A 16,222-nucleotide genomic window follows, 5' to 3' on the forward strand; every position below is an offset into this window, starting at 1 on the left:
ATAATAATATATAATAATATATAAACTTAAAGTTCAATGAGTATCAAATTTTCCATCCTGGAAGCCATTTCAAATAAGCATACGCGGATGGATTACCTTCCATACCTTGCGCAAATGGTGCAAAATATAAATAAGTGTATAAGCATCCACATAATAATAATAAGTACAATGGAACTCTAATAAATTTGTTCAATTTTCCAAGAGAAAGATCTACAACATAGACAAAAACCAACATAGCAAAATATAGAGCTGGTAAATAGTGATGAACATACGTAACCCTTGCCATAATTACAAATGGCAAGTAATGGAATGCCCAAGATATAAAAGGCATGATGCCTTTAATGAAAAAATCACTCGTGGTCTCTTGGCCAACTCTTAAAACTTGCCTCTTCCACAAAAGGTAGGACACAATAAAAATATTAACCAAAATGACCAACGATAAAGTAGATAGCCATGTATTGAATGGGGAGCCTAGCAAATAGTATCTAATGTCTATAGAGCTCCAGCCACAAAGTCTTAGTCCAATATGCAGCGTTGGCCATTCCCAGGCATCACTGGCTAAATTGTCATATTTGTCGTAATCAGGAACCAACGCGTTGTTCGAAGACGCCATGGCATAATTGATTAAAACAAAATCTTCCCAAAAACTTGACTTAGGGACAACATAAGGCTTTTCAGGTGCCGGTAACTTTTCGTTTGTGTGATATTCAATGTTCCACCATGTCGATTTATCCTTTTTCATCCATGAATCCTTACAAACAATCTCGTTTTGATTAAACCCCCAATTAGGATAAGTCAGCCCAGTGGTGGTTAAATAGCAGCCCAACTGTTTATGTCTTAGTCTGAAGTAGGTTGAAATTGGATGAAGAACATTTGGATCTTCTTCTGGATAATCTGCATCACCAGGCTTCAATTGTTTAACAATTTCCACAACCCAGTCGTCCTTTTTATCACCAACAATTTCGCTACCATAGCCTGAAACTTCAAAGTTACCCTTAGATACGTGTGAGGGGATTTCATGAGAATGTAGGTTACATCCCATGTTTACATGTGATAACCTGATCAAAGAACCATCATAAACGGGCCCATAATTTTCTTCGCCATGTTCGGAACGTGGGTATTTAATAATCCAATCATTGTTGCTATCCATGTGGCCGTAACCGGTGACTTGATGTTGGTTTGAACCCTTAGGATAAGTTTGGATATGTGAATGCAACAAGCTTGGACTCAAACCATGTGATCTGATGGTAACTTTGGATCCAAAGTAGACATCCCTTGGTGTGTTTGTGACATCGATCTTAGACCCTTGTAAGTTAGCTTGGAACAATGAATTTGTAACGCCATCACCCTCTCCAGATTTATATAGCAAAGTAAAATGCACTCTGAAACAAAATAAATAAACTAAAAAGGGAATAACAATTAGGTTAATAATTCTTAATAACCAATGTCTTGAATACTTTTTCCAAGTTAGAGTGGAATCACAATGATGTTGAAATAATTCCCAGACTGTGTAGACACCAACACTCGCAGTAACAAACAAGCCAACCCATTTAACAGAGCAGACACATCCAATGTTAATACCCGTCAGAAATAGCCAAAGCCACCACTTTTTTGTCAATTGCTCTTTTCTTAATTTGTATAGTTTAACCATGCAATGATAAGTAGTAAAAGTGAAAAATAATAAAATAGAATCTAGCAAAATAAATTTACTCAAGCACACGTATGTTAATTCGCAGCAAACCATTAAACTGATCAAATAAACCGTAAAAATGCTATTAAAATTTAATTCCTTAGCTGTAAAATAAGCAACTGGAGCACATAAAGCACCAAACACTGCGTTGAATTGTCTCATAGTTTTAAAATCCACATCATCTGGGTAGACGGCACCACTTTCAAAATTAAACTCTGTATTATTAAACCCTGCCAAATATTCGCTTAACCCGATTAACATTTTACCCAGAGGTGGATGAACATCATGGTAGAAATCATGTTTAATATAGTGTGCACCAAATTTTCCAAAATGAGCTTCATCCCAAACAACTTTTCTACTTTTGGCTATACCATCAAACCTTAGGTAAAAGGAAAGAAAAGTTATTAAAAGCGGGGCTACAATATCTCTAATTTTGATCAAGACATTCCTCTTAACGCTTCTATTTTCAGGTATCTCATCTCTTTTTTCTTCTTCATTAATGTATAAAGTTTCCTCTTTTATATTTTTCTGTTCATCCTTGAAAGGATCCTTCTTTTCCGTAGAACACATTTGGTACGTGTTGGTATTAGGTTTTATCCCTTGAATATATATATTGATTTACTTCAATGCTTGAGGGAAAGGAAATTAAATAGCATTAGTTTCTATCATTTTAAAAAAAACAATACTGCGAAAGTATTTCTATGAATGGAAAGTAAAAAGGACAACCTGTAATAAAGAAGAAAAGAAAAAAAAAGAAAGAAAGAAAAAAAAAAAAAAAATATTTGTAACCATATTTTTTCTTTCAGAAAAGCACGTAGATTTAACAATTTAAATACTATCTATTAAAAGAAAATGCTAGCGAAAAAAAAAAAAAAAATAAACATAATGGCACTACATTAATTAATACTTACAAAAATCTAATTCACGAATAGGCCTTTCTTCTTCAAATTTAACACAATTCCATAGTGCATTTTCATAGGACAAAGGATCATCATATTTTTCATATATTTTCGATAAATACCACCATATTTCTGGCGAAATATATCCAGCTATACTTTTCTTAATGCAAGTTTCTAATCTTAAGTATAGATTGGCAATCAAGGAATTATCGCACTTAGCATCCTCAACTGTTTCAAATGCCAATTCAGCAAATCCTATCAATGCCTCTGTGTTTACCGGATCATGATAAAAACATGCTTCAAATTCATCCAACGATTTTTTTAAATAGCCCTTAGCTATATTATGATTTAAATTCTTAAAATCAGCACCTTCAACTGCTTCAGACTCTTTTACTGCTTCCTTGGCATCTTGTACACTACCATCTTTTATATACAAATTGGCAGTAAATAACCAGATGTATTGTAAAAGATACTCTTTGCTATGTTTTATGGAATGTTTTGAATGATCATCATTAAAGAGACTAGAATATAATTCAAAGACTTCGGGTAACATTTCCAAAGCATCTTTGACGCCAAACATTTCATGAACCAAGCTTAGCTGGGTTAATTTCAACTGCATAAATTGCCATTTATCCCTGTAAGTTAATTTATTTTGCTCTTCCTTCATGGCTTCCAATACAGAGCAGGCAATTTTAAAAGAATTTTCCTTGTTTTCCTGGACACTTTCTAGCAGACATAACAGATGCCAGCTTGAATAACTATGCTCCGGATATTTATTCAATATTTTTGTTTTTAGGAACTTTATTGAACTTGTGGTGCATTGCTGTCTTGCTAGACAGTACGCATACTCAAAATATAAGTCTAGGTTTGATTCAATGGCAGAAGATACAGATATAGCATTCCCCAAGTAGGCCAATAGTGTTTTAGATATAAATGAATCTACATCATTGAAGAATATAAAATAAAGTGAACGCCAGGAAGATATTAGAATTAAAGATAACAAAACTGGCAAAACAATGTATTCTGATCTGAGTTTTAGTTCGCCAACTTCATCCTCTTGGTGAGTTGTAGCAGCAGTTATTAATTCTAAGTTGTAGTATTCGTAGAAATCACACAATAAATCATATAATTGTAAAGAATATTTGCGTTTTGTTTCTTCTTTACTAAAAATTGTTGTATTACCCAAAACAAACTTATACAAATTAATTATTGCTACAATATCCAAGTATTTTCTTTCATTTAGTTCGTAATATTTCTTATTGTATGTCAAAAAATTCACAAAACTCAGTTCAGATCTCTTTTTCCCATCATGAATAGTGTTGGTGCCTGTATCAGTGAATTTACCATAAAAAATCGTTGCTGCGTATGAGATACTAATACTATGGAAAGTCTTTTCATATCCAGCAATAAAAAAGGCTTCCCAGTCTTTACCCTTGGTGATGTTGTCAGTTTTTTCGAAAAAGTCACCTAATATTTCAAAAAAAAGTTCTAATTTATGGTCGTTTGATTGATTCGCCTGAGGGAACTCTATATTTTTTATTATTGAGTGTCCAACCTCCAATAGTTGCGATTCTTTAATAGTTGTGTTTAATACGCCGTTGTAAACCGAAATAAGATTGTTAGTGCTCACTTTCAGTGGGTAGTCAAGCAAAATTCGATTGAAATAGAACAAACTCATTGAATCAGTTCTCAATGGAATATCATTAAAAATTCCGTCATTATTATTTGTAGATGATGTATTTTTTTGTAGCTTTGACAAATAATAAAACTTTTCTAAATCTAACAATCTTTTAAACCTAAGAAAAATTCTTGTTAGGCCTTTTGAATCAATATTACGATTGGTGTCGGATAAATAATCAAAGCTTTGTTTTGGTTGATTCAAATAAAAGTGGCATATACCTAGGATATTGGTTAAAATTATTCTCGGTAATTGGTTTAATTTTGAGTCATTGGTGATAGTGACGGTATCGTGAGAAAATTCGTCAAATAAGCGCATGGTTTCAGATAAAATGACACTAAAAACATTATTGTAATCTTGATTATTACTGTCATTTAATATCAAAATATGGAAATGCAGCCTGTAATATAAATCTAAGACTTGGTCCATTAATAAATCATTTGTTTTACGAGGTTGTGAACCTAGTAAGATTAGCTCCAACGCTCTTTCAATAACATCATGTATCTTTTCTTGGGTCATTAGCTTATAATATTTTATAGCTTGCTTTTGTTTTGGAGATATTGGATCAAACCCTATGTGTGTTTAATATATTTCTTTTTCTACTCCTATAAGCTATTCTAGTGAATGTATGTTTTTATATTAATTTTCAATTAGCAAAAGCAAGATTTTTTTTATTGAGGGGAAGAAAAGAAGAAAAGAGAAAAAGAAAAAAAAAAAAAAAGCTTCAAGTTCATATATCGTTTTCTACGAAATATTACATAATAACGTAAAAATAATATTAGATGACCCAAATCTAAAAAGAGCCCAATGTGATAATTCCAAATGCCCAAAATAGTTTAATAATCTATAATTCTCCTAATAAAATGTTAGTCTTCAGCACATTTTTATTTCAAGATTTTCTCTTTTTATTCAAAGCTTCTTGTTTGCACTCGGGACAATACCATTTCCCCTTTGGAGGTTCAGTCAAATTTACGCACCCATAATGAAACCATTCATATTTACAATGCTCACCGTCGCAGGCAACCATCTCACCATAGGAAACGTTTTGGCAAAAGCAATACAATTTCTTATCATCATCTTCCTCATCACGCCCATTTATTCCTGTTGTTCCCGATCCACCAGCAAATAGAGCATCATCCAGTAACAGCGTTGTTGCATTCCCATTACTTTTAATCTTTTTTGCCAGCGAAGAAGTGCCAGACGGCCTTTGTTGTTGACTCATTAATGAAGTGGACGTGTTTTTCTTGTGCTTTTTCCTATCCCCTTTCACTTGTTTCTTCAATGAGCCCCTTTTCCGACTAGTTGTGATATCAGTTTCGTCGTAATCCGAATAGTCTGAATACGCTTTGCCACTATTACTTCTACCATTTAATAAATTTTGACGATAACGACTATCCATCTCATCTTCTGTGTCCATCACACCATTGCGCTTTGCTAGCAAAGCAGTTGCTGCCAGTTCTTTTTCTTCTTCTTCTTTAATAGAGAATTCTGGTTCTGCTAATAATCCATCAGAAGATAATATTTCCATACCTTTTTGTAAAGTGGATAAATGTTCGGATACCAAGTACAGCAATGTATTGGATAATATATTTTTCCGTTCCTGTAATTTTAGACATCTTTTATATTCTTCTTCTATTTCTTTATTTAACTGTAGTTCATTTGGATGTGGTGAGGATACAGCCATTCCTGTTGTTGAATTATTATCTTTTTGTTTAACATGCTTTTGTAGAACAAGGTCTTTGCTTTCTATGTTGTTTCTTAAAGCTAATATTTCTTTATCTTTGTATCGAAGTTCATTTAAAATGAATTTAAATTCCTCTTCTAAATTTGATATATCTGATACGGTCTGTTCCAATAGAGTACTTGGATCATTCATGTTTGTTTAATGATTTTATTCTTGTTTAATTTTTAATTTCTAATGCTGAATTTGTTTGTCTTGGTAATTTCAAACAAAAAAAAAATATTTATATATTAATAAATAAAGCTCGCCACGATTTATGTACCAACTATAATAACAAAATACCGTACATCGCGATCTTTTTGCTTTCCAGCCATTTAATTATTTTTAAATTATACAACGACCATGCTAAAGATCAATTGCACATCCAGCAATCCAAAGCAAGAAAGATGTATATATATATATATATATATATATATTTTTTTTTTTTAAAATAGAATTATTAAACAAATAATATACAAAAATGCCGCATATATTAAATAACAGAATAGTACCATATTCCTCATTATATCATATTAAAAAACATCTGGTAATTTTTCAATAACATAAGAATGTCCACCAACACTCATTAATGGAATACCAGGAACTTTCCTTATACGCTGTTTTAAAGCAGCATCGTTAGTAGCTACAATGTAACATTTGTGTTGCATTACACGATGAACTAAACAATCATCTGCATAAGTACCTCTATGTGAACAACTTAATCTTTTAATTCTTGGGTCTCTGGCTAATTTCAAGGCGATTCTATATTTAGGTCCTAATTTTTCCAATTCAGCCATAACACAATCAGTAATCATTGGGACACATTTGGCCAAAAGACAGTCCATCATTCCTTTAACAATATCGATTTTTTTTTGGATAGAAAAATTGATGAAATTTGTATCTATGAGCACTTGGTATGGTGGTCTTATGGCTTGATTATATTGGAAAAACAATGCGCTGGATACTTGTGGTACACTTCTGGTTAATTCTGGATCATTTTTCGTTTTATCTTTCGATAATACTTCTTTATTGGCTTTTAATCTTAAATCTTTTTTATTATTTAATGTACGCTTCATTAAACCAAACTTCCTCGTCTTTTTAGCTTTCCCCATGGCTGATTCTTGGTTTTTATTGGTCTGGATTGGTTCTTAATGTTTATTTGTCTATTTATGATTTAATCAAATATTTTTGAAAGAGTAAAAGAAAAAAAAAAAAAAAAATTACTTTTCCATTTCTCATCACAGGTAACAACAATACTTCAATTTAAAGTTAGAAAAAGAAAAGATAGAAAAAAAAAAGAAAAGAGAAGAAAAGATAAAGAAAAAAGGAAAATAAAAAAAAAAAAAAAAAAAAAAAATAAAAAAAAAAAGGCGACTATAACAATTGTTGTAATTGTCAAAGTAATCAATGAGCCATCTAACACATAGACTATAAAATAATAATAATTAAAAATTAAAAATTAAAAAAAAATATCTATAATAATATCGTCACAGACAGGATTCGAACCTGCGCAGGTAAAACCCAATGCCTAACCATCAAATAAATAGCAGGGCATCGCCTTAACCACTCGGCCACTGGGACAGTCAACTACGAAGTATCGTAAGCGTAACTCAGGATTAGTTGTAATAATTACGGGTTCGGATTATGGTAATTAATTTCTTGTTCTATTTTGGTCTTTACATATTATAATAATAATATATAATAAAGATTATTTAAAACTATAACTTAAATACTTTTGATGAATAACTCGATAATAAATCATCTCTTTATATATGATTTATTTTCACATTTATATTTGATGTTCATATTAATCTTTTCTAATGTTTCTATTAATCTTTTCTAATGTTTCTATTAATCTTTTCTAATGTTTCTATTAATCTTTTCTAATGTTTCCATTAATCTTTTCTTGCGGCCGTCTCCGTATGTTCGGTTGTAATATGTGTTCATTTGGTTTCATATTACGACACGAAGTAAATATCGTCGCACACCATATAAATGGTGAAATATAGTTATTAAACTGATTTAATATTTTATTTATAACAAGACAGATGTAATAGTTTTGTCGCTTGATCTTTCTTATATATTCTGAACTAATAAAACTATAGTTTATATATTGATCAAATAATTTCATGGTTGATTTCTCTTTATATATATCATTTATTTTCATTTTCTTGTTTGTCATATGCATTATTTTTTTTTTTTCCAAGGTTTGTTTCTCGTCTGTTAAGAGAGCTTCCTTCTTGAGATGATTTGTTCACTGATTTATTCTAAAGCAGATGAAGTTATTTTTTTTTTTTTTTTTTTACGTATTATGTATACATAGGGATATTGATAGTGTATATATAAATTTACAATAAATGATTTATTTTTTTTTATTTTTTTTTATTTTTTTTTATTTTTTTTTCACATTCTATCAACCGGAGTCAACCCTAATAAGCGCATACCGTTGTTTAATACTTGACGAGCAGCACTGTATAAGGCCAAACGAGCAGTAGCCAATGGTTTTTCCTGACCAGCAACCCATAAAACATCATAACAAGAAGATACCTGGTGAGTTAATTTGAATAAATAAGTAACAACAGTGGCCGGTTCATGAGTCTTCAAAGCATTTCTCAAAACATCTGGATATTGTGCTAACAAACGAATTAGAGTGTTAGCAGCTTCTTCGGTCAATAAGGAATAGTCAGCATTAACTATATCATGTTCAGTGATATTGCTGGCATTTCTTTCGACAGATCTTAAACGAGAATGAGCATATTGTAAGTATGGGCCAGTATCACCTTCAAAAGACAACATTCTTTCCCATTTGAATTCATAATTATTAATACGTTTAGATTGCATATCTTGAATCATAACAGCAGAAATACCAACCAAATCGGCAACTTCTTCAGGGTTTTCAATTTGTTTATATTTTTCCTCATTCTTTTTCATAACTTCATGCATCTTATCTTTAGTTTCTTCTAAAATGTTATCTAAGAATACAACGGTACCTTTTCTAGTAGACATGCCTTGAACCATACCAAAGTTAACGTGCTGTAAGTCTTTGGCCCATTCAAACCCCATTTGTTTCAAAATCTCAAAAAATTGTGCTGTATGTAAATCTTGTTGAGCAGCAATAACATAAATCATCTTATCAAATTTATACTTTTCATGACGATCCATAGCAGCACCAACATCTCTGGTTATATACAAAGTAGTACCGTCAGATTTTTGAACAATGGTCTTACCTAATTTTTTGTTGAATTTAGTCAAATCAATTAATAAAGCACCTTTGTCCTCATGAATCAAGTCTTTTTCCTTGAAAATTTCTAGAGCGTTTTCCATCTTTTCCTTTGGAACTTGAGATTCACCAGAATACACATCATATTTAATATTTAGACGAGCATAGGTGTTTATATATTTTTTAATGGATAAGTTACGGAATCTTTCCCATAACTTTAAGGCATCAGCATCGCCATCTTCCATTTTCTTGAAATAGGCACGGGCTTTACCATTGGTTGACTCGGACTCTGGTAAAGAAGCATCTTCGGCCTCTATATCCTTGTTAACACGAACATAAACTTCAAACAAATGATTGATCGGATCTTTAGTTAAGGCTTCTTCACTGCCGTATCTTTCAAACCCCACAGCTAATAAACCAAATTGTTTGCCCCAATCACCCAAATAATTCATTCTAATAACATCCCAGCCTAGTTTTTCATAAAGATTAGATAAAAACCCACCAATAATGGTAGAACGTAAATGGCCTGCATGGAAAGGTTTAGCAATATTTGGGGAAGAAAATTCAATCAACACTTTTTTGTTTTCGACCAATTTAGCGGCACCATACTCTTCCTTTCTCTTTAAAATGTCTGGAGTGACAATTTTGAACAAAAATTCTGGATTAAAGAAAAATTGAAGGAATGGACCATTACTTTCAACTTTAGATAGAAATTCGCCCAATGGGAACTTTTCAGCCCATTCTACAGCCAAATCTTTTGGATTTTTGCCCTTAACACGCAATCTTGGGACTGGGATTAACAAGTCCCCTCTAGATAATGTGTTTGTCCATTCTAAAGCTGGGAAAATCAAAGAAACATCAATTCCAGAGATTTTGTGTAATTCCTGGGTGATGTAGTCTCTCATTAAATCAACAACGTTGACATCTGGATGAGAGTTTTCGTAAACTGTTGGTTCTTGAATGTTTAGCTTCGATAAAGCTGTTGTGATGTTTTGGGTAGTAGTAGAACTCATACTATAATGTTTACTATTATTGGCAATATTAATATTGACTTTTAATCTTGTTGTTATTATGCTTGGGTACCAATACTTTGGATGATAAGAATAAATAACTTTCCTAATGGAAAACAATGGAAAATTAGGTTTAAACCAAAACATTAACCATTTAAAGGATTTTATTCATTTGAAGAAAAAAAAAAAAAAAAAGAAAAAAAAAGAAAATCAAAAGAACGTGAATAATGTTTAATTTAGTGTATCTAAAAACATAATGAGAAGTAGCAAAAAGTGAAAAGGAAAAAAAGAAAAAAGAAAGAGAAAATTTTCCAAACCTTTTTAAAAAAAAACCAAAAAATTTAAAGGAAAAGAAAGAAAAAGAAAAAGAAAAAGAAAAGTTATTTTTTTTTTTACAATTTTATTATCATTCTATACGACATCAAGCAGAGTGCACTTGATCTTAACCAAATAAATATATCTCGTTTCGGGTTAGATACCGAATTTACCATCAAAAACAATATCTCGGCATACCTTTATTTTTTTTTTTTGTAAAATAAAAAAAAACGAAATTCACTTATCAAGTGCCAGTGACACAAATATTTATCAAATAGAACCAATATTTTAACTTGTAATAAACTCAATAACATTTGAAATCTGTTTTTTTTTTCTTTTTTCCATCTAAAAACTATTAAATAGATAATATACACTATCAAATAAACAAAATACAAATAGAAACTTACCTAACCTAGACTAGCAAGAACATACAAGAAGATGGAATCACTAATGAATGGGTCTATTGGCTTTATAGATCAAATCAAAAATAATTTCACCTTTCATAATAAAAGCTCTACTACAAAAATTACTCCCAAAAATAAAACCCAGCAAAAATTAACAGAAAACGTCATCAATAATAAAGCTCCAATATTGTCCGATTCTTCAAAAAAATATGAAAAATATTTAAATAATAATTATGGTAATAATAATACAGAATTGAATATTTTAGGAGCTTCATTACTTGAATTATTTGATGGTGTATACGGTAACAATAACGGTAATAAATTACTTTCTAACTCCAAATTCAATAATACCAGATATAACGATAAAAATATCTGCTGTGCCAAAAAATCTAATAGTACTACTACAAAAAAAGATAAAATAATCAATACAAATAATAAAAACGACATGTTTCTGAACACAATGTCAAAAACTTCTAATATCCATAATAGGGCAAATAACAATCCTAATAATAAATTTGATAACTTTTTCAGTATCTATACAAATGAAAATAAAGAAAATATTAAACCAATAGATACTAGTAAAATATTAAAAGAAAGAAAAATTATACAAAACGATTATTATAGTTTTGGAAATAATGCACAGCAGACCATAAAAAAAAAGTTTGACGTTACAAAGGAAGTAAAGAAATCAAAGCTGGCAAAGCATAAGCCAAAAGGTAAAAAGAAATTAAAAGGTAAAGGCAATACTAAAAATAATAATAATAATAATAATAATAATAATAATAATAATAGAAAATATAAAATTGAAAGTAGCACAACCATTGACAGCATAAATAGTAACAATAATTGTGATGTTGTTAGTAGCGATAATATTAATAAACAAAAATACTTTAAGAATCAAGGTCATGATGATCATTTAAGATTATTATATTTAACTGAATTAAAAAATTTAGAAAAGCAAATTGATGAATTACTTCAACTGGATGCTAGTACAAAATATACACTGAAAATCACACCCAAGGAGCAAGAAGCACAATTATATCATAAAGAACTACTATTAAATAATAGCAAAAAATTGTTACAATATAGTTTTGTTTTTATGAATACACTTTTAAGCAGTTATGAACAAAAGGAATACAACAAATTAAAACAGAAGAAGGAAAATGATGAAGAAGAAAAGCAACTTATAATAATAAATGATAATATCACTAGACCATCTAATATAGCTATTAATAACAATTTCGATATAATAAGTGAGTACCATATGTATAGATAACAAATTACATAGGCATGTTATGTAATCGAACGAGTTAGTCTAAAATTCCAGATTCTTATTTTTCAAATGAATAGTATTTAGCATTTGAAAGTAACTTGATATTAATAACAGTGATATGATTTGGTGTGATGGTGTTGAATATAAAAATGATTTCAGGTATAACTAAAAAAATAGGGCGTTGTTTTAGTGTAAGTATTACGTAAAAAATCTTAGCATCATGCGACAAGGTCTAAGAAAAGAAAAAAATTTAAAAAAAAAAATATTAAAAAAATCTGACTTAATAATTATTACTTTGAACAAATTATCCTTTACTTCATAAAAAAAAAAAAAAAAAAAAAAAAATACCTAAGAATAAAGATCTGGTCATTTGTAAGCCATCACAAATACCGTACTGTTAATTGTACTAAAAAAGTGTTATAAAAGTGAGAGGGGGATCTTTTTTTTTTTTTCCCCATATTTTTTAGTTTATCTATTTACTTGCCTATATACATGCACAAATACGTATGGATTTAACAAAATGAATTTATCCATTTCAAGCTTAAATTCAAAAGAACCACAAGATGACCAACTGAAAAATACTGTTGGCTCTAATTCTGCCAATAACGAAGACAATAGAGATAGGAAAGTTTTACTGCAGTCAAATAATATGCACCATGATCGCGTACAGAACAAAACCCCCACCAATAACAACAAACGCAAAAGAAGGAGAACAACGGTTGTTTGTCTGAATTGCAAAAAAAGAAAAATAAAATGTGATCGACAGAAACCAGCATGTGGAAATTGCCTTAAAAGCAATGCTGCTCAATTTTGTTTTTATGCACATCCAGAATGGGCAATAGACAATCAAATAGAGTGTTTTGATGAGGAAAGGGATGATAATTCTAATCCTTATAAGAGTAAAAGTCCTGAAGAAAATGATATGACAACAAAATCATCCCCCAGTAAAAGATCTTCACTATCGGAAACATCACCACGCGTACATTCTACTGCCAACCTTGCTGGTGTTTCCTCAGGCACTTTTCATAATGACTCTTCTTCTACTAACCAGGAAAAATTTATGCAAGAAAAATTTGAGATTATTTGCGAAAAATTAAATATTTTAAGCCAAGAAATTCAAAGTTTAAAAAATAAACATAATAATACGGATATAGGTGACCCATTTAACTCAATAAGTAATTCAGAAAGTGATCCCTACACCGGAAGTAGTGACCCCAATCATAATAACCCAAACTTGCTAAATTTTAGGTATAATGATATAATTGATTTCCATGATTTTTATGATTCTTATGAATCAAAACGCTCCACAGATATAGACTTTAAGCCGTTAACTACTACCTCTATGTGTTCCAAGGATGTTTATATTTCTTTAATATTTAAGTACTACATGGCTAGGAAATGGTATATAGAATTATTAGAGAAACCACATGCCAATGCTACCAGTAACAGCAACAAAAATAATACCCAGGATGATAGGTATACGGAAACCTGTAATCCGGATGGTAGTTCAAACGCTAATTCATCTCAGGATAAGAATATGTTAGATAAAAAGTTGCCTCATTCTATGGTAGAGACAATGTTATTGAATAATGATAAACCTTCCCTTGAGGAAAAGGCCCTTTTAAAGGAATTTTCAAAGCAAAGGGATAAAAGATTCAGCACATTTAATATACTAGGCAATTATTGCAACAATCATTTGGATTTAAATACAACTAATTATTTAAAAAGCGAAATTATTGAATTATTACCTAGGAAGTCGGTACTTGTTTATTATTTGGACATTTTTTGGAAATATGTTTACCCGCATCTTCCAATTTTAGACAAGAATGAATTTACCGATGAAATAGATAAAATACTTGTATGGGATGAAGAGAAGAAGGGAAACAGTGGCGGAAATGGCGATGGAGATTATAACGGCAGCACTGAAGATAATAGGAAAGTTATACATCTTAAGACTAAAGAAACATTTGATTTGGCTCGAGTAGCTATATTATTATTGGTTTTAAGATTTGCATTTATTTCCATATCCACACAATTGAAAATGAGTTCTAAAGATAAAAAATACATTACACAGAACGCAATAAGTGTGGACAGTGTTTATTTGGCAAATAAATGTTTATCCCGGTTTAAAATTTTCAGAAAAACCAAAATAATTCTTCTACAAGCCTTATTGTTGTTAAAATACTACACTTTATTTTCACCGGAGGACGGAGATGGTGTAGATTTCACTCAAGGTGTTATAGTAAATACTACCATTGCACAAATGGCATATACTATGGGGTTAAATCGGGATCCTTCCAATTTCTCATATTTTGAAAATAAAGATGAGAGGAAACTGTACTTATCTAGGAAACTTTGGTGGCATCTTGTATCCATGAATAGAAGACATTCCATAATAAGTGGTAATACTAGCATTTTTTTAAATTGTCTAGTAGATACAGATGTTCAAATTCCTGCTCCGCCCCCATCCAATGATTCTGAGTTGCTAGAAAATACTTTTTGCAAACTGACTGATAGTTCGGAATATATTGAAGAATTGTTGGCTAGTATGATAGCATTGGTAAATAGGGTTCGTGATGTGCCTAAAGTTTCTAGTATTTTAAAAATTATGAATGATGTACAATATTACCTTGATTATTACAACTTTAATATTGAAGATTTGAAAATAATCCCTCGATGTGACAAAAAACAGGAAAAGGAAAACGGCGGATCTGAAATTAACGAAGAACAAATTGTTGTAAGCTTAATTAACTGCAAAATTTTAGAATTACAATTACTTTTTAGGAGTTGTAAATTACTACTCTACCATTCGATTTTTTTACATTATGAATCAATTAAAAAGGAAGATCATGCAAAAGCGTCTGAATTCTTACTTAAATGTTTAGAAGAGTTGGTTGCATGTTGTAATTTATCACATGACTATTTATCAGGCAAATATGAAAAATATATTTTGTATAAATTCAATTTCCAACTAAATAGACTGGTGCAAGTTATAGTGGAACGGTGTTGTTATATGTTTTCGTCTGTTTCTTTAAGGTGTTGTTGTGCTATTGATTTGAAGAATGAAACAGAGGCGAATAACAATATTTATGTTAATACTTTTGAATTATGCCTAAAAATATTTAATGAAATGGGATCCATTTTATTTAATAAAATAGGAGTAAAATATTTTCAAGGGTATAAGTCATTGCTTACACTGAGGTTCATTTTAAAGTTTCTAAGTTATTATCCACCAAACGCTACGTTTAACGTGATGTTCCAATTTTTGTTGGGGTTATATGGACATAAAAATTTTAGAAACACAAATACAGTTTTAACTAATGGTGCTGTTATGCTAAGTGAAAAATTTAATGAGTTGGTTATTAATTGGAATTTCCATTCCATTAGACAAAAAAATAAATTTTTCAAAAACACCATTGCGGATACTACTGTCTGTTTGAAAGTTTTGAAATTACTAGAAAACTCAATACCTTTACAAAACAGACTCTATGAATATAAAAATAACAATGGGAACGATAATATTGCCTTTGGGAATCTTGAAAATAGTAATTCTGATAATGGTAATGGTAATGGTAATAATGATGCTAGAAACAATACCCATCGGGACAAAATGAAACCTTTTTCAAAGAATACAGAACATCAATCAAAGAATACATTTAATAATTCAGATGATTTTGATGATTCACTGCCCAATATATTATCAAGTGATAAAATGGTTTCTGAATTGATTCCAGGTCTAATAGATGATTTCCCATTTGATGATTTGAAATTATTGGAAGAATTTGGTAAATTTGATTCTCAAGCTTTAGATTTAGATAGTTTAGTGGATTTGGAGGAATTTAAAAAGTTATTTGAAGAAAATAATGACAAAACTAATATATAGCTTATATATATATATATATATATTTGTATGTGTATCTAGGCTTTTAGCAAGGTGTAATTTATTTTTTACATTTGTTATAGGTGTTTGTAAGTGTGTTATTTCATACTATATTTATTTTTGGAGGCTTTAA

At 30.3% G+C, this 16,222-nt stretch overlaps 7 protein-coding genes and 1 non-coding gene across 8 annotated transcripts; 2 read left to right on the top strand and 6 right to left on the bottom strand.

Annotated features, from left to right (window-relative positions):
• Positions 1 to 43: 43 nt before the first annotated feature.
• Positions 44 to 2,260, bottom strand: PMT6 (dolichyl-phosphate-mannose-protein mannosyltransferase PMT6; the record flags this gene model as incomplete). The annotated part of the gene is made up of 1 exon (XM_046081353.1): positions 44 to 2,260. The coding sequence occupies one exon, from the start codon at positions 2,258 to 2,260 to the stop codon at positions 44 to 46; it is 2,217 nt and encodes a 738-aa protein (XP_045933183.1).
• Positions 2,261 to 2,590: 330 nt separating this feature from the next.
• On the bottom strand, positions 2,591 to 4,786 carry YPP1 (Ypp1p; the record flags this gene model as incomplete). Its single annotated transcript, XM_046081354.1, has 1 exon — positions 2,591 to 4,786. One exon carries the CDS (start codon positions 4,784 to 4,786, stop codon positions 2,591 to 2,593), a length of 2,196 nt encoding a protein of 731 aa, XP_045933184.1.
• A 370-nt stretch (positions 4,787 to 5,156) lies between these two features.
• On the bottom strand, positions 5,157 to 6,143 carry YNG2 (histone acetyltransferase YNG2; the record flags this gene model as incomplete). Its single annotated transcript, XM_046081355.1, has 1 exon — positions 5,157 to 6,143. One exon carries the CDS (start codon positions 6,141 to 6,143, stop codon positions 5,157 to 5,159), a length of 987 nt encoding a protein of 328 aa, XP_045933185.1.
• Positions 6,144 to 6,520: 377 nt separating this feature from the next.
• FCF1 (rRNA-processing protein FCF1) lies at positions 6,521 to 7,099 on the bottom strand (the record flags this gene model as incomplete). The annotated part of the gene is made up of 1 exon (XM_046081356.1): positions 6,521 to 7,099. One exon carries the CDS (start codon positions 7,097 to 7,099, stop codon positions 6,521 to 6,523), a length of 579 nt encoding a protein of 192 aa, XP_045933186.1.
• A 373-nt stretch (positions 7,100 to 7,472) lies between these two features.
• On the bottom strand, positions 7,473 to 7,568 carry SCDLUD_004688. The gene is given in 2 exon segments: positions 7,473 to 7,518; positions 7,531 to 7,568. It is a non-coding gene; the product is annotated as a tRNA-Ser (tRNA).
• An 822-nt stretch (positions 7,569 to 8,390) lies between these two features.
• Positions 8,391 to 10,220, bottom strand: SCDLUD_004689 (arginine--tRNA ligase; the record flags this gene model as incomplete). Its single annotated transcript, XM_046081357.1, has 1 exon — positions 8,391 to 10,220. The coding sequence occupies one exon, from the start codon at positions 10,218 to 10,220 to the stop codon at positions 8,391 to 8,393; it is 1,830 nt and encodes a 609-aa protein (XP_045933187.1).
• Positions 10,221 to 10,970: 750 nt separating this feature from the next.
• On the top strand, positions 10,971 to 12,212 carry SCDLUD_004690 (uncharacterized protein; the record flags this gene model as incomplete). Its single annotated transcript, XM_046076918.1, has 1 exon — positions 10,971 to 12,212. One exon carries the CDS (start codon positions 10,971 to 10,973, stop codon positions 12,210 to 12,212), a length of 1,242 nt encoding a protein of 413 aa, XP_045933188.1.
• Positions 12,213 to 12,729: 517 nt separating this feature from the next.
• SCDLUD_004691 (uncharacterized protein) lies at positions 12,730 to 16,092 on the top strand (the record flags this gene model as incomplete). Its single annotated transcript, XM_046081358.1, has 1 exon — positions 12,730 to 16,092. One exon carries the CDS (start codon positions 12,730 to 12,732, stop codon positions 16,090 to 16,092), a length of 3,363 nt encoding a protein of 1,120 aa, XP_045933189.1.
• Positions 16,093 to 16,222: the final 130 nt, after the last annotated feature.

The sequence above is a fragment of the Saccharomycodes ludwigii genome, chromosome VI (assembly GCF_020623625.1).
Source record: "Saccharomycodes ludwigii strain NBRC 1722 chromosome VI, whole genome shotgun sequence".
NCBI classification, from domain to species: Eukaryota; Fungi; Ascomycota; class Saccharomycetes; order Saccharomycodales; family Saccharomycodaceae; genus Saccharomycodes; species Saccharomycodes ludwigii.